General features: G+C 39.7%; 2 protein-coding genes across 3 annotated transcripts in view; both read right to left on the minus strand.

Moving 5' to 3' along the window:
* Positions 1–1,184: 1,184 nt before the first annotated feature.
* Positions 1,185–4,158, minus strand: LOC140592224 (odorant receptor 131-2-like). The gene is made up of 2 exons (XM_072714941.1): positions 3,967–4,158; positions 1,185–2,175 (listed from the first exon to the last, which is right to left on the minus strand). Exon 2 carries the CDS (start codon positions 2,148–2,150, stop codon positions 1,185–1,187), a length of 966 nt encoding a protein of 321 aa, XP_072571042.1. The 5' UTR covers positions 2,151–2,175; positions 3,967–4,158.
* Positions 4,159–6,719: 2,561 nt separating this feature from the next.
* matn4 (matrilin 4) overlaps positions 6,720–18,171 on the minus strand; it is a 40,551-nt gene continuing 29,099 nt past the window's right edge. For both annotated transcript variants that reach the window (XM_023799527.2, XM_023799526.2), the window contains 7 exons: positions 17,716–17,838; positions 14,592–14,714; positions 13,439–13,561; positions 12,613–13,026; positions 12,109–12,261; positions 9,857–9,961; positions 6,720–8,362 (listed from right to left, as the gene is read on the minus strand). In XM_023799527.2, the coding sequence (XP_023655295.1) occupies positions 8,304–8,362; positions 9,857–9,961; positions 12,109–12,261; positions 12,613–13,026; positions 13,439–13,561; positions 14,592–14,714; positions 17,716–17,838 (1,100 nt within the window). In that variant the 3' untranslated portion in view covers positions 6,720–8,303. The remainder of the gene's footprint in view (positions 8,363–9,856; positions 9,962–12,108; positions 12,262–12,612; positions 13,027–13,438; positions 13,562–14,591; positions 14,715–17,715; positions 17,839–18,171) is intronic.

Consider the following 18,171-nt stretch of genomic DNA (forward strand, 5'->3'; position numbering starts at 1 on the left):
TGGGGCATAAAGGCAGGGGTTCACCCTGGACAGGATGCCAGTCCATCACAGGGCACATACTCATAGACACACTGTCAAACCTGTGGGCAATTTAAGGGGCATTAATTAGCCTAAATGCAGAAAGAAAGAGCTGAGGGAAAAAAAAACATGCTCAACACTGGGAAAACATGCAAACACACGGGACAGAGGCAGTTTATGGGAACTGACTTCTCTGAATTGCCCTTGGTGAGTGAGCATGTGCCCTGTGATGCACTGGCACTCTGTCTACAGTGTCCCTGCCTCATGCCCCATGCTGTCTGGGTTAGGCTTCAAGCTCACTGTCGCCCTGCACTGGATGAGCAGGTTTGAAGGAGTATCCTCTTGGTCTAAGGCACTCCATGACTTAGAACTGCGTCGGTTGAGTGATTGTATATAAGCAGAGATTTCCTTAAAGCGATGGCCTTAGGTGTAAAGGGGAGTAGAGTAGTATGGCTGGAACGTCATTCCTGTGATCGGAAGATTGTCAGCACAAATCCCGAAGTCAGCATTTTTTACCTTTGTAATCAAAGGTCATTAACATATAATAGCACCAGTGGAGGTTCTAGACCATTTTAGCTGAGGGGAGGGGAGACAGACTGGGGCCAATTGTTCTGTTAGGGGGGCCAGATGCATTTGACCTTAATGTGCTCCAAGTATTACTTATGCTAGATTGGCAGCATTAAGAAGCACAAGACAATTTTCAAGACTGATGTTATTTATTCAGTGTGTGGCTTCACCTTTGCAGGAAGGCCCTTAATCAGCAACAGCTCCAAGGCCTGTTTGACCCTGCTTTCTAAAAAAAAAATATGTATTGGCTGCTGAATACATTCTTGGATGAATAAAATTATTCTGACACAAGTAGCATATGCATTTAGGGCCCCCTGAATAGCATAAGCAAAGAGAACCTTGTGCGTTAAAGGAAAGAAAAGCAGAACCTAACATAAATGTACAGCTTGGCATTTATTTATCTATACATATGGGATACGTCACACGGCTGTAGTTCTGAACAGTAGATTCTGAGAAAAAATTTATAAAAAAAGCATTGCTAAGGTTACAATGACTATGGAAGATTGACTTTTAACAAACTGTATATTCCACCTGCTGGCAAGAGGTATTAGTGATCAATATAGACGAGGCCCCAGGCTTCCCTGCTGACACATCAGAAATCAGGGCTGAACTTTGGCAGGATTAATTCGAATTGACATGGATACATCCCTATTATGCACAGTTATGTTACACAAGTATTTCCTTAGATACTTACGGAAAGTTTGGTCTCTAACACCATAGATAAATGGACTGAAAAATCTTGGCAAAATCTGAACTATCAGGTAGGCTGTGAATCTCACCTCTAGAATGTACTTAGGGAACATGTACAGCAAGACATTATGAATTACTGGGGCTAAGTAGGTCAGCATTGACATCAAAAGCTGCACCGCATGCAGGATGATAGTGTTGCGAGCCTTTTGACTATCTGACTTCGCCGCCTTCGCTGCCATGACGATCCTCAGGTATGAGTAGATCAGGATACACCAAACAGACACCAGGTACACCACGTCTGTAATATCCTTCTTCTGCTGCAAAATGGGATGTCGGAAGACAGTGTCACGGACGCAGAGAACTGTGGAGCGGAAGAAATTCAGTGGATCCATAGCCAGTAAAACGAAGAGGTCTGGCAGAATAGGGAGTGCAGCCAAGGTGCGGATAAGGGCAATGAGGACATAGGTTTTTCTGATGGTGCAGATCTGGGCGTGTCGTAAGGGGTAACAGACAGCGATGTAGCACTCGATTGTCATACTGGCTAAATACAGAGGAGTGTTCTGAGTGCAGAAGATGGCGATCATCAATAGGAGGCAGCAGAAGGACATGTTGATGGTGTAGAAGACATAGCTGAAAACGTGAAGCATAACTGCAATCGTCAGCTGTATTATGTCGTTAAACACCATGTGGATGAAGAGCATGTATCGCGGGTCCTCGTTTAAGATCTCGTGTCTTAGGAAGGTGTGGACCATGACACCATTGATGTAGCTGATGATGATGGAGAGCAACACAACGATGATGTTCTTGGTCAGCGCTGTTTTGAAAGACTCCCTCAGCAGGACGATGGACGTGTTTGTGTCAACTGAGAAGTTCATCTCATCGGGCCCAGGCACCTGCTGTCTGACATGCAGAAAGAGAAGAACATACAAACTGTTCTCAAAGTCTTTGTCCTTTTCTTCTGACTAAATATAATAATAATAATAATAATAATAATAATAATAATAAACAATAATAATAATAATAATAATAATAATAAACAGTAATTACACCAGTTCTTTGCATGCATATAAGCTTATTACATTATCAACTGATATTTTGATAATATCAAAAATACAATAATGACATAGTTTGATGCCAGAAATATAGATTTTTCAGTTCCGTAGCATTTTAGTACAGTGCAGTTACAATAAAATAAGTAATGGAGCTCATCTCACCATTAATTCAAAGACAGAATGAAAGTCACCTGAAGACTGTGACCAGCTTGTGGTGCTTTGAGAGGAATTTATACAGTACATGTGGTATCTCGGGATTGCTTTGACACATGCGTGCTCAGTCCCATGACCAGCAGCTAAAATGTATACTCAACACTATCATGGGAGCGCCACTGGAGGGCAGGATTAAGAACAGCACTAAGAAGCAGGCTTACTGCGCTACCAGCTCTGAGCACCGTGACCTTTACACAGTGACCTCTGCACACACAGTGAGTTACACATGTGCAGAACATGCAGTTTGAGGCCCACCTGACATGACAGAGCTCACTTTATCCAATTTGAGGAGCTGCAGTGTTTGTTAACAATATATGACAGACTGAATTCTTGTCCAGGTTGCATGCCCATGATACATCCATCATCTTCCAACTCCTTACTCTGGTCGTGGTCACCTGGAGGTGATCCCAAATGGTATGGCATTGTATTGCTGGGTACACACAGACACACACACAGACACACACACAGACAGGTTTGTAATTACAGTATATCTTTGTGGAGACTCTCCATTCATTCCTTAGGGGAAACCTCTAATCCCAACATGACGACCTTAACCCTTAACCTTAACCATAAGTAACCAAATACAATGCAAATTGTTTTGGCATTTTTAGTTATTTGATTGCAGTCACGGATTTTTATAAAATTGAATTTCCTCCTGTGGGGACAGAGAAAATGGTCTCCACATCATCAGAATAACAGGGTTGTATCACATTGTGGAGACATTTTATCTATCTTACAGTCCAGCAAGCTGTAAACTTACTGTATTTGGAGAAACCACCAGAATAACAGTGGTGGGCTGTAACACTTGCCATTTATTCTTCATTTTCTTACTTTCCTATGTCGCTGTTTGCCTGTTTCAACACTTTCCTATCTCTTTTTGCATGGTCCCATCTCTTGTGTAAGATCCACACAAGATTAATGTTTGACTAATACAAGCTAGTACCAATCTGTGGCATTATAAAAGGATTAATGAGCCAGTCAGCAGGCTTAATGCTGAAAAATGAAATTCAGCAGCTAAAAGCAAGCTGACAACAACTTCAAAAGTATTGGGACAAAGGTTAGTATAACAATACTTAATTAAAGTTGAATTTTAATAGATATATAGCAAAGGAATCTAATTAGCAAAAGCTTGGCTAGTTAGGCTGACATCTAGCTTGTTGCTATTAGAATACACTAATCAGCCATAACATTAAAATTACCTGCCTGATGTTGTGTAGGTCAAAGGTGGGCAACAGAAAGAGCTGTTGCATATGCAGATTTTCACTAGAACTCCCTAATCAGATAACTAATTAGAGGACTGAGCACCTGGGTCTGGACAGGTGACCTAAAGGTTATCCCAAAACGCTGCATACAGACTGACCCTTTGCAGATAAGATTGGCCACCCCTGGTGTATGTCCCCCCTCGTGCCACTAAAACAGCTCTCACCTATTGAAGCCTGGACTCCAAAAGACCTCTGAAGCTGGCCTGTGGTACCCTTCACCAGGACATTAGCAGCAGATCCTTAGTCCTGTCAGTTGTCAGGTGAGGCCTCCATGCGTCAAACTTTGTCCTGAACATCTCACAGATGCTCAATAGGATTGAGATCTAGGCAAAATTGGAATTTGAAAGTCAACATCTTGAACTCTTTTCATGTTCCTCAGATTTTTGCAGTGTGGCACCACTGCCACGAAGGGGTGCACCTAGTATGCAATATGACATCCACGTCAATACCAGGATCCAAGGTTTCCCAGCAGAACATTGCCCAGAACATCACACTGCCTCCCCTGGCTTGCTTTCTTCCCACAATGCATCCCGGTGCCATTTCTTCCCCAGGTAAATGATGCACACACATCCGGCCATCCTCATGATGTAACAGTAAAAATGACTCATCAGACCAGGCCGCCTTCTTCCATTGTTCCATGGTCCAGTTCTGATGCTCACTTGCCCATCGTAGGTGCTTTCAGTGGTGGACAGGGGTCACCATGAGCACTCTGACCGGTCTGAGACTACACAACCCAATATGCAGCAAGCTGTGATGCACTGTGTTCTGACACTTGTCTATCATAGTCAGCATTAACTTTTTCAGCAATTTGGGGTTGGACCGGATGGGCTAGCCTCCGCTCCCCACACGCATCAATGTATCTTGGACACCCATGACCCTGTTGCTGTTCCACCTCTTGCCCTTCCTTGGATCACTTTTGATAGGTACTACCACTGCATACTGGGAATACCCCACAAGTCCTGCCATTTTGGAGATGCTCTGACCCAGTTATCTATCCATCACAATTGAACCCTTATTGAAGTGGCTCAGATCCTCATGATTGCCCATTTTTCCTGCTTCCAACACATCAACTTCCAGAACTAACTGTTCACTTGCCTAATATATAATGGCACCCTTGACAGGTACCATTGTAATGAAATATTTAACATTATTCACTTCACCTGTCAGAGGTTTTAATGTTATGGAAGATTAGTGAAAACAGTAAGTACAAAAGCTTTTTATTTTTGTGCATTATTATATTAAATGTAAGGGCATTAGCAGAAAATTGTTGTAGAAGGAAATCAAGTCTACAGTGAGAAGATTTTCACTCTGGATTTATCACTCTGGATAACCCTAACCTAAACCTGACCCTAACCCTAACCCTAACCTAAACCTGACCCTAACCCTAACCTAAACCCTGACCCTAACCCTAACCCTAACCTAAACCTGACCCTTTCTCTGATACTGTAATGAACCACAACAGCCCCTGTGTCGTCTTTCCCATTTTTATGACCCGTTAGCAGGATGCTGTGTTTGAAACATAGATCAACATTAAACTTAAACTAAATGTCATCCAGTTAAACAGCCTTAACTGGTCTTATGATAAATTTTCTTTAGTCTTCTAAGAAACTGTGAAAAACACCCTTCTGGCGGTTGATGGTGATAACAATCCCTTTGTATAATTATTTTTATTTAGGTATTGTTTTTTCTCAAATACCCTTGTTAGGCTGTTGGCAATGATCCTTCTGGGACAATTAACATCTGTTTACTATGGCTTAAGGGATCTGCTGACATTTCGCGCTCCACAGAGTCTCGTCACGGAAACAGAGCGAACGCTTGAGCGAAAGAGACCTGTCCCCATCAGTCCTCATTAGGAGCTGTTGAGAAAGGTTAATGGCAGCAGGACCCATGTTTTGAAAGCACTTTTGGGTGTACAAGACACCTATTAAGCACCCTAATGGGACAGTGGATAAAGTTCAGTGAAACGGAACAAGCCTCAGTTGGAAACCCGTGTGACTGACACCCTCTGCCGAGCTTTGAGTACCTTAACTAAAAGCCCAAAGGCAAATGCTATGATGAGCAGCAAGTCTGTTGTTTGGAAAAGAATCTTCGAGGCCTTGGCCTCAGTTCTTCACTGAGTGTTTATCATACCGGCCTGTCAGGTCAGCAATGTACGACTATAATGCGCAATAATAATTTATGCCATGACTATGTCTTGCCACTTTGCGGAAAACATAGTATTTATCTTCTCCCCTTGGAGAGTGTATATTGTAGATTATGTGACTATTCAATTTTTATATTTTATTTTCTATTTTATTTTAAATTTTGTTTTACATGATTTTTTTGCCTGTGATTTATTACCTTTCATTTTCATCAAGTTTTCATCCTCTCTACTGTGTCTCTGTCTATCTGTGCAGTTGGAACAGAAGCAATTTCCCTCCAGGATCAATAAAGCTTTTCTGATTCTGATTTTCATACAAACTGCCCCTCCTTTTTTGCTGCCAACATCCAGCGGTTCACATACCGGACCTTAGTCAAACTTCTGAAGAATGAAAACGGCCATCTCTAAAACTTTATGTAATAAAGTGCATAATCAATTATTCCATATAACAATCACATAAGAATTAAGCAAGAAAAAAGCTTTTGGTGTGACCTTTGTCCTGAGGTGGTGCATTCCTCTGTTGCTGTGATCAGAAGGTCTCTGGTTCAAGTCTGTCAGAGGGATTTCACTGCTAGGCCCTTCATCAAGGCCCTTGACCCCAATTGCTTTAGGGATACTGTGTGATCCTGCTCTCAAAATTGTGCATCATTTTGAATAAATGCATCTGCTAAATAAATGGATTGAAGGCAAAAATGATTTTACACATTGATATATTGGTCTCATTTTCATTTACAACTCGTGACCATAAAGAGAACATACCAAGAAAAATTAAACACATTTTAAGAAAAATTAAATGTGTTTATTGTATCCTGTGTAAGAATACAGTCTTCAGAAAACATTAAAATATGAACATTTTCAAAGGATTATTAGAAATATTAAAAAATGGCAGCAGCCAATGTGTAGCAGTGCACATCTTTAATTTGTGGCTTCAGTTTTTCAAATGTTAGTAAAAGGTTTTGATTCAAGCTATGTACACATTTTATTATGTAATAGGAAAAGAATCTATGTAACAATGAATGGTCAAATTTTGCTTCATTTGTCTTCGTGCCTTTGTACATCAGTGTCTGAAAATACATACAGAAGAGTTATCAGTGTCCTTAAACATAATGTGCTTTAATCAAAAACCCTAATGACAGTTTTTCAAATGTTTAAAAACCTCTCTGTCTGACTAAGCAGCTGTTAGGGTGCAGTCGGTTTCTTGGGTTGAATGTATCTGCTTAGCTTTATTTGCTAAACGTAATAGTTTATTGTACATTTATGTAATTTAAATGTATTGATTGTTGTAAAACCATCTGCCCCTCCACTATTTTGGTTATTAAATGGCATCGTGGTTGTCAATATCATAAATATCATAAAATCAGTTATATTGAGCATCTTAAGTAAAGTATGTTTTGGGATATTGGCGAATTGCACACTATCAAACATACATATGATACATAACATAATCAGAGAAGCTGGATTACACAATTTCAAATATTTCACTCATTGAATTTTGCCCTCTAAAGTTCCAACACCAACGCATAGATTAATAACCATTATTTCTTCTTTTGAGTAGAAACAGAGGGGGGAAAAGAGTGAGCCAGTGTTTCCCAGCCAGATAAGAATCAAATATAACATTCTTTAGTTATTGAATAATAAATAAATATTGACAATATGTATTATTAGGGTGGTACCTTGCCTCAGCATGTAGCACTCTTGCGTCAGACTGCATCCTGCCCCTGGGTTTCCTCCAGCAGTCAATAAACATGTGGGTAGGCTAATTAGCTTCTCTACACTGCCTGTAGTGTGTGTGCCCTGCAATGGACTGGAACTCTGTCCAGGGTATACTCCGGCTGTGGGCCTTGAGCTGCCTGGGACAGGGTCCAGCTACCCCCCCCAGCCCCCCAACCTACTGTAACCCTACCCTGGATAAACGATTAGATGATGGATGGATATTTATTATTAGAAATGATTTGGAAACATTACACTGTCTCTTTCAGCACAGTTGGCGAATGTGAAATATACAGAACTCTTATTCAGCAGTAATTGATAGATAGAAATTAAACATTAAAAATGTAATAATTTAAAAAAAGGCAAATGCATATCACAAAAAGAATTAAAGCCTGCACTTGATGAAACCATCTTGATCTTACAAACATTACACAATTTACATAATAACCATTCAAAAAACACTGCCAAGTATACAATGTAATACCAGTGCACATATAACGGGGACCTAATTCTGGATCAATTGTATTATGTATATTACTGTATAATGATTGTCTATTGTCACATGCTTTGAGGACCATCTTACACAAGTAACACTTTGTACTGAGAGAAAAAGAAAGCAAGACTGGAAAAATGGTGGTGACCACCAGGTACTCATTTCCGAGTCAGTAGCTCGTTCTCCAAATCCTCCAGTCTGGCTGTCAGACCAGCCAGTGAGAGCGGTTAAGGAACATCATGAATATTCACGTGCTGTGGTGCAGCCACATAGACAAACACACGGGAACAGAGCGTAACTCGAAATGAACACAAAACATACTGTGTGTCATAGACCATTAATTTTGGAGCGTTCATCTACATAAGCAGCTTAGAAAATTAATGTCTCGCTAGATAAATAGGGCAATTTTTTATAAAGTTGCATTATATGTGTTATATTAACATAATCATACTAATGGCTTTTAAATACATTTTAAATGTTTAAATGCAACTATTACATTTGTTAATACATGTCCATATAATTCAGTTTTATTTGCTGTATTTTCCCATTCTGTTGTAGCTGGCAATGAGTTAGCAAAATGAATAGAACTGCAGATGAACATATCAACAATTAACAGAATATATTTTGTCAAACTTCTAAATGAGGTAGAAACAACATCAGAGGAGAGGAAATCTGATCTAATTGGTCTGCTGACCATTTATCACCTGTTATTTTTTTTTTGGTTATTTACATAATTCTAGGGCTGAAACAAACAATTTTCCAAAATTTTCTCCATTTAGATTTAACTTGGTCTAAATTTCACTAAAATATCTCACACGCAATATGTGCGTGGCTGTCTCTTTAACTTTTATTATTTTAATTATGTGCATATTAATTTATACAATTAATAACTCACTTAATTGTGCTGATGGTGGATAGAACATTAGTCTGTATTTAGTTACTGAATGTTTTAACTCCAGTCTGTTCTTTGTAGGTGTGTAATACAGCACCGAAAAATCTCAAAAATCACAATATTTTACGGACGATGTGCTCTGCTAATGCGGGCTGGTCGCTAGGCCATATAGAGGTTGGCTGTATGTATGACAGCCACTTTATTGATACAGTAAAGTTTACGTAGGCATTCAGCCAGCCCTTTACAAACACTAAAAAGTAGAAGGCTTTGAAAATTCACTGCAATAGAAGCACCATTGTACCTTTCGCTGCCTCACCCTAATAATGGGTGCAGGAGAAAACAAGTGAATCTTTAACGCAAAAATGACTGCAGGAATTTGCCCTTCTCGGAGCCCGTCTGTTCCCCGGCTCCAGCCTGGCACAGGGATCTGCTTACCTGCTTTATTCTCATGAATGGTAGGTACTGAGGTATTTGCTGACAGGCTCTCACCAGGTCTGTCGACAAAGACTTATTGTGACCCTTGCTCATAGGCATTATAATTCACTGTGATGGACCAAATGGATGTAATTTGTCTGCCCAATGTCAAAGTGTTAACTTCCTCAGGCAGATTTAGTACTACCAAGAGACTCTGAAACAGCACCGAAACCCATATGTTACCCGTATGCTAAATGTGTATATTATTTCTTTACACGCTTTGAAATTTAATCTGATGCCGTATGTCTTAATTTATCCGAATGTAAATATGCCGGCATGTCATTGTCAAGACAAATGTATGGTCAGCAGAGAGTAAATGGTTGTAAAAAGAAGGCAAAAGGATATTTTTTTGTGTCAACTGCTCCAAGGCAACCATGGTGGTCTGCTGGAATTCCACCTGGCTCTCACAGGTGCACGGATCCTTCACCTCTATCTCTCCCTGACTTTCCTCTGAGGGAAGACATACAGGTCAATGGGTGAGCACCTCCATGCACCCGAAGCGAGTCAGATAACCTTCTTTTAAAAAAAAAAAACTCTACACTCTAAAAAACGCTGGGTTGTTTTTTCAACCCATATGCTGGGTTGAGACTGCTGGGTAACAAAGTTGGGTTGATTTAACCCAATTTGGGTTGAAAATCGGTATTGATCTATAACCCAGCAGTGCTGGGTTGGGAACGCGGACGTGAAAGAGAGCACGCACGTCACGTCAACATCCAGGGACATCAGCGAGAGTTGACGGAGTTTTGCGCCGTCTTTAGAGGGAAGCCAGTGAAATTCTGTCTGAAACGTAAGTTATTCAGTGTGTATTTAACAATGTTCATAATAAATAAAACATTTGCTTTACTGTATAATATATATACACGCAAATTTTAGGCTTTCGGTCAGTTGAACTGAGATTACCTAACGACTAAGCGACGGCCGTGCTTCGCCATAACGTAAATTTTTTAAATATTACTTTTGTATATGTTAGATACAGTTTTGATATAGCGGAGTTTACTTAACTAATTTGATTTTGTCAGCACATCCACATAAATTTCCCGCTCTAATTGTAAGGTACATTTCGTTCAATTCGTTTGACTTAGTTGTACATTCGACAGCAAACGATGTTAATTTACTACGAACATGTAATTTCTTTAATCCTGTAAATGGTTTGATGCAGGCGGGAATGTCTGAGCTCAGCTCAGGCTAAAGGAGGCTTGAAACTAAGCATGTTCGACGGACATTTTCTAAGCATAGTGCTAAGGCCATGGTCAGTGTTTAACTAGTGCTGATAGCTTGGTGTGTTATGGTCTTTAATGCTCCTAAAGGTTTTTTAGGTGTTCTGAAGGTAGCTCTAAGGATATTTAACTTTTACACATTTTTGAGTTCTTAATGAATCTATACCATTTCTTTTTTATTTATTTTTCCTTTTTTCAGATTGGGACCAATATGGCTGAGTACCTTCGTTCAGAAGAGTCCATTGAATTTTCTTATGTTCTCATGCTTGGAGACAACCACTGCTTTCAAGCCTTTGCTATAATAAATGGCACAGCATTTGAGCAAAGTACATTACTTGCTGCAGTGGACGTTTGAAATGTTTTCATATTTTAAATACATATTTTCTTGGAAGTAAATTTGACTTCAGTCACTTTATATCTCAGGATATATTGATGTTTGCACATAATTGTTAATGGGAAAGTTATCAAATGTTTTCCTATTTTTTCTTAATCTTAAATTTGTATTTTCTTAAGTTTTTTTTTTTGTTTGTTTTTTCAGTCAGTTTGATGCCGTTTCATTATTACTTCTACATATTTTTTCAGTTGATGATTTATATATATCAGGATATGTTAATGTTTATGCACAAATTTGTATTTTAAAGTTAATCTTTCTGACTTCAGTCAGTTAGATGCTTTTTCATTATTACTTCTACATACTTTTATTTTTCCTCTACTCTGCAATTACATTGCAATTGATTCTTACTGATGATTCCTGTATATCTCAGGATATATTAATGTTTATGCATGATGTAAATGTTATGAAAAGTTTTCATATTTCAAATTGTGTTTTTCTAAAGTTAATTTGTCTGACTTCAGTCTGATGCATTGTTACTGACTTCAGTCACAGTGTTTCTGTGATAGTTTGATACATTTTAATAGAAATTGTCTTAATGCTGAGGTGGAGATGGGAAAATGTCTTAAATTCATATGGACACATTTTTACATGTTTTGTCATAAATAAAATTCCATTACTGAAGTATGTATTGCTGTAGAATTGTTTTTATTTTAGTAATTTTAATCACCAAAGTTTCTAGATTAAATTTCTGACCCATTTTGGGTTACATTCAACCCAGCAGTGTAGTCATTTTTAACTAATAGTTGGGTTAAAAATCACAACCCAGCATGCTGGGTTAAACGTGTAACCCAACTTGTTGGGTCAAAATAACCCAGCGTTGGGTTAGTCCCTTTTTTAACCAGCGCTGGGTTACCAAAATAACCCAAATTGGGTTGTTTTTAACCCAGCAGTTTTTAGAGTGTACCGCAGCTTTCACAGACTTCTCGCCAGCTCCTCTAGGTGGCAGTAGAGACCTGTGTTAAGAGGCACACGGTATGGTACTATACCTGCACAGACGTTGAGTTTCAGGTTCTCTGCAATCTGCCCGATGGCAGAGAAGTCGGTGGCGTAGAAGAAGTGCTTGTCGAGGGGTTCCGAGGCAATCTCACGTAGCTCGTCCTCGACTGCCTTCCCAACGCCCACAGCGTACATCATGATGCCTGATGCCCACAAAACGATAACCCTCACTTTCTTCACTACACACTGATAATATACTATAAAACCTGCACCGTACTGTAATTACTAAACCATCTACCTAATTAAAAAATACTACATACAAGAAAAAATTATTAATGTTCAAAAGATCATTGGCTGTGACCTGTCCAGAAAATCTAAAATTTTTTAATCTATCTCAGTAGTCATACATCAGGTAATTAATTACTTATCAAGGCCCCAATTACTTGAATTAAAAGCCTTTTGTAAAAAGAATTGCCCAACAATGTTTAATGTGTGTTACACAGCTTCAGTTCAGCTTTGATCTAAGAGTAAATGACAGAACTTAGCCGGCTTACCTGCATCCTTTGCATTTTTTGCCCATTCTGTGATGTCGTCTTGGGAGCGGCCGTCCGTGAAGACCAGGCCCACTTTGGGGATGTGCTTGTTGGCCACACGGGCACCCTCAGCCTCTGAAAAGCTGTTCTCCACCATGTGTTTCAGTGCCAGGCCTGTCATGGTGCCTTTCTCCATGTACTCCACCTTCCTCACCGCATCCTTGATGTCCTGGGCTTTGGCAAAGCTGTTCAGGGTGAACTCAGTGCGGACGCGGCTGGAATACTGGACCAGGCCAATCCGAGTGCCATGGGACGAAACATCCAGGGAGTCCACAACTTGGTTCACGAACTGCTTCACGAGCTCGAAGTTCTGAGGCCGCACGCTCTTGGAGCCGTCAATGAGCATTACCAGGTCGATATTTGCAGATCTGCAAGCTGTAGAGGATAAATAGTAAAATGTCTGACTGTCACAGACTGTAAACTTACAAATTTCCATCCATCTTCCAACCACTCATCAAGTATAGAGCCAAATCCAGGCAACACAGAACATAAGGCAGGAATACGCTCTCTAAATGGGATGTCAGCTCATTGCAAGTCACATAGGCAGCTTCATCTTGGCCAGGATGTCCCACACCTTGTGTCCTGTGCATCTTCTCTACACTCACTGCAACCTTCTACTGGTTACCCAATAGTGGGAAAATGCTGTGATGTTTTTTTAACATGATTTCATTGAATCGGACTCTGACCACAATCATATTCGTCGTACTGTGGTGTGGATGTTTGCTACTACCTTAGCCTTAGCTACCAGATAAACCAGGGTGACCTTCAGCTGCGACGGTACACATACTGCCGCACGTCTTGCCGTCCTCCTGCAGCACCTGGCCCTCGGGGCAGACACAGTAGTAAGAGCCCGGGATGCTGACACACTGGTGTTGGCAGCCATGTTCCACAGTGTTGCACAGGTTCTCCACTGAGGAGGAATGCAAACATAGCTGGTTTTACCATATGGCATAGGTAGGCGAGTGCTTGGGGCCTCATCTACCAAGGGGCCTTGTGAACGTGCGTTTACTGTCTTTTTAACTTGACTCCGTTTAAAAATAGGACGCACCCAAAATAAAATGTTTATCACTCTTGAACAACTTCTACTACATTTTTGAACAAGGGCTGATTTAAATCCTGACAGTCACAAAATGTTGATAGAACACAAAGGGATTTCTAAAAGTGTTACATATATGGATAGAAAATACTTCAACTGTTTTGCGCTGCCAAAATGATTTTGTGGTTTCTATCGGCATTATGAAGCATTTTGCTTAGTATAGCGACTGCAAACACAGAGGGTTCAAAGGCAGCACGTTCAGTAACACTTCATAAAAATCTTATGTGAATCGGTATAGCAGCTCGACTCTAAATTTTGGAAAATAATTACAGTGTGTGGATAGTTTCTCTTCTGCCCTACGTATGTGAAATTATTGACGAAAGAATGTTATGGGGGATAAAAGTCACCGGAGCTGCACAAATGCTACATGCCACTGCATAATTAATAGGAATGCACTGTATAAAAACTACTCTGTGTGGTCCATCACTAAGCACAGCTCACTGGGCTTGGTTACATACTGGAATCAGAGACAGTGACATGCTTGTGAGGAGCTAAATTAGATATAGACACAGAGGTGTGATTTTTTTTTGAGAGGAAAGGAAAAGAAAACACAGCACTTTGGGAAAAGTGTCCACTTACCACAAGCAGCATGCAATTCAGTTTGGTTGGAGGTGCTTGGTGCCTGACTCATACACCAACATGTATCTTTCTTTTCATAAGCCAAATAAAGATGGAAGGGCACTCAAAATATACTGTTTCACACTCATGCCAACAACAGCTCTCACATCGTATCTTATATTATTTTGCGGGCACGGATGCCACCCTAACTTTACTGTCAGAAGACCATCTTTCCCTCTGATAAAGATACAAGATGGTTCTGTTCTCTGCCCTGTCGAATACTTACGCTGACAGTCCTTCCCGTTCTCCTGAAGTATGTATCCTTCATCACAGCGGCAAAAATAGCCATTGAGGACACTGACGCACTCGTGTTGACAGCTGTGATTCCCGAAGGAGCAGTAGTTGATCACTGAAGAGAGAAAAGAGATAAATGACAAGTTTAGTAAGAACAGCAATATTTTAATATTTTTCTGTTAGCGCTAACGTTTCACAATAGAATGGAGACCCATAATAGCTACCTCCTGTCTTCTGGACACAGAATCAAATGCTCCATATGTTCCAAGAGATACCACAGATGCCCAAAACCCCAGGTAAGAACAAACCATCCACAAACCCCATATCCAGTATGATTTTTGTGTACATGCATATGGTAAAGTTTAATTGATATATTACGCACAGTAAAACAACCCGACATTAAATTCAGTAATAGTAAAGTACATTGTACAGTATTATACAGTACTTTACAGTACTGTACTCTCTCAAATGAATGGGATTTTGACATTTTAACCTAATTCTCAAGAGACAACAAAGCAATGACAAAATATGTATCAAGGGATCATGGAGCAATGAAAAGCATGCTTCAAATATCCCTCAAAGGATGATGTAACAATGAAAAAACATACTGTCACACATTTTACAATGACAAATATTGTATCATGTGCCTGTACATGGCCTGTAATGACAAAATTTAATTTATTAAAAAATATCTTAGGCTATTGCGGGTACTTACCAGCATACAGCTTGTACACGCTTAGCACAAGGTTTGAAACTTTTTTTCTGGACTACAGTAAACCGCAAAAAACTGAAACCATGGTTTCTGAAACTGCAGCTAAGGGGTTCACACTGTATATTCAAGTCTCAAGTCTCGTTTATTTATATAGCCCTTTCAACCACAACGTAGACCAAAGGACTGTACATAAAAGCAAACAGACACATAACATCAAATAACAAATTCAAGAATTAAAAGCCACAAAATACAAATACGTTTTCACATGAACTTTAAAAACATCGACTGTTGGAGCAGATCTAATATCAGGGGGAAGCACATTCCACAGTCTAGGGCCAACTACTGAGAAAGCTCGATCCCCTTTAGTTTTAAGACGTGTTCTTGGAACAAAGAGCAATAAACAATTAGAAGACCTTTGTGATCTACCAGTGTTCATAAGCACCAAGTCCTTAATATATTCCGGGGCCAAGCCATGGACAGCTTTATAAACATACAACAACACCTTATATTGTATTCGAAATTTTACCGGTAGCCAATGAAGCCGTTCTAAAACTGGTGTAATATGCTCCCTTTTCTTAGTACCAGTAAGTAGTCTCGCGGCAGCATTTTGAACCAACTGCAATTTTGAAATTAGAGACTGACTAAGTCCTACATAAAGAGCATTACAATAATCCAAACGAGAAGAGATAAAAGCATGAATCACTATTTCAAGATCGGCAACAGACAAAAATGATTTCATTTTCGCAATAATCCTCAACTGATAAAAACAATTTTTAACCACATTTTTAACCTGATGGTCAAACATAAGAGCGGAGTCAAAAATGACACCTAAATTTCTTATTTTAGGACGAACCTTTGATTCCCATGTACCTAACAAATCAGTTAAACCAGTGTTATCCTTATTCATCCCAAAAACCATAACTTCCGACTTGCTAGCATTTAACTGCAGGCAATTTTGCTCTAACCAGGTGGTTACCTCCTTTAAACAAGATACCAGTAATAGATTAGGAATTGATCCTCCAGCTATGATCGGTAGATAAATCTGAATGTCATCGGCATATAGGTGATAAGATATCCCATATTTCTTGAAGATTAGGCCTAAAGGCAGCAAGAACAGAGAAAAAAGAATAGGTCCCAAGATTGAGCCTTGCGGTACTCCACAATTCAGAGGAACGGACTTGGATGAATAGTCCCCAACCCTAACTGAAATTGAACGCCCCGTTAAATAGGAGGAGAACCATTTTAAAACCGTCCCTCTCAGCCCCACAGCATGTTCCAAACGATTAATAAGGATATCATGATTAATTAAATCAAAGGCTGCACTGAGATCCAGCAAGATTAGGGCTCCTCTGTTACCTGAGTCTGCAATGAGTAACAAATCATTAGAAACTCGCAATAGAGCTGATTCAGTACTATGTCCTGCCCGAAAACCAGATTGAAAAACATCTAACACTTCGTTTTTAGCCAAAAACGAACTTAACTGAATTAAAACTACCTTTTCCAATATTTTAGAGACAGAAGGCAGTTTCGAAATAGGCCTATAATTTTTAAAATCCAACGGGTCAAGAATAGGCTTTTTAAGTAGGGGCTGAATAACCGCCTGCTTAAAACTTAAAGGGAAAATGCCTATATTAACTTGTTTATAAACTTAAACCCCTCATGGAGTAAATTCCAGAAGGTACCATGGCAGATAACTCATTTCAAAACATATATATGATTGACCTGACAACTGTAAGTGTGCTATTGGCAAAACAGAGTAAACAAAAATGTTATTTTTAATAATTATTTGCATCATTTTTTTGCAAGGCCTTTTCCTGGGTAATGTCATACATATCTGTAGAAATTAGTTGGTGATTGACTTTGAAAGGCAGGTGACATGGCAGCTTTGGCGTTCATTAAAATTTATCAGTGGCACATAAGCTTGAGCAAGTGATTCCAGGCCCACAGTGAGTTGGAAACTGAGTTTGCCCAATTTCACATCACTCACCTTGCTCACATTCCAAGCTGTACGTATCCCCACTTTGGCTCTGTTTAAAAGTGTAGATTTGGCAGCTTGGCTTAACCTAACTAAAGATATGTTGTATATAACCATAATTGTGGAATAATAATTTTCATTGTAATAAATACACTGACCAGGATAAGGGGTTGAAATGGAGCTAGAGAGATGGATGGATGGAAATTACATACTTTTTTCAGGGTATATTATTTCTAATGTATTCAGGAAATAAAATTTTCTTTCTCCACCATATTCAATTTCTGGACTAGTATTTTCTTGAAAGTTGTGCATTACGTGAAAGGGTTCAGTCTATACACACAGACCTTTCCTAATCCGATGAAATGAAAGATTGATTGAATGTTTGTGCGAGAGTGTAATAATGCTGTCAGTTCTGTGGTGGCCACTGACTTGTGCAGGTCCGCTTGTCTCGGTGGAGGTTGTAACCAGTCCTGCAGCTGCATGTGAAGGAGCCAGGGGAGCTGGTGCAGATCTGCTCGCAGTTGTGCTTCCCTTCCGCACAGAGGTCCACCACTGCAACAGACACGGTCTCAGTTCTACAATAACAAATACCACAGTCTTCATTCTTAGCATTTACTGCTCCCCAGTCTTAGTCATATCCAGGTCAGTATCCCTGCAACAAGAGGCCACATCTCTAGAGCACAAATAAGCTGAAGGAGATACATCCTGTCAGATACATTCATATCTTAACATACCATATGTCACATGATGCCATGAAAAATAAGGAATAAAAGAGGTTTCATTATTTTTTTTAAGAGAATTACAGCACTTCTGCATGACACTAGCTATGTACTAGTCCAGGTGATCCAGTTTGGTTTATTTTCAAAATATGGCCAGAATTAGCTC

Source organism: Paramormyrops kingsleyae, chromosome 8 (assembly GCF_048594095.1).
Source record: "Paramormyrops kingsleyae isolate MSU_618 chromosome 8, PKINGS_0.4, whole genome shotgun sequence".
Taxonomy (NCBI): Eukaryota; Metazoa; Chordata; class Actinopteri; order Osteoglossiformes; family Mormyridae; genus Paramormyrops; species Paramormyrops kingsleyae.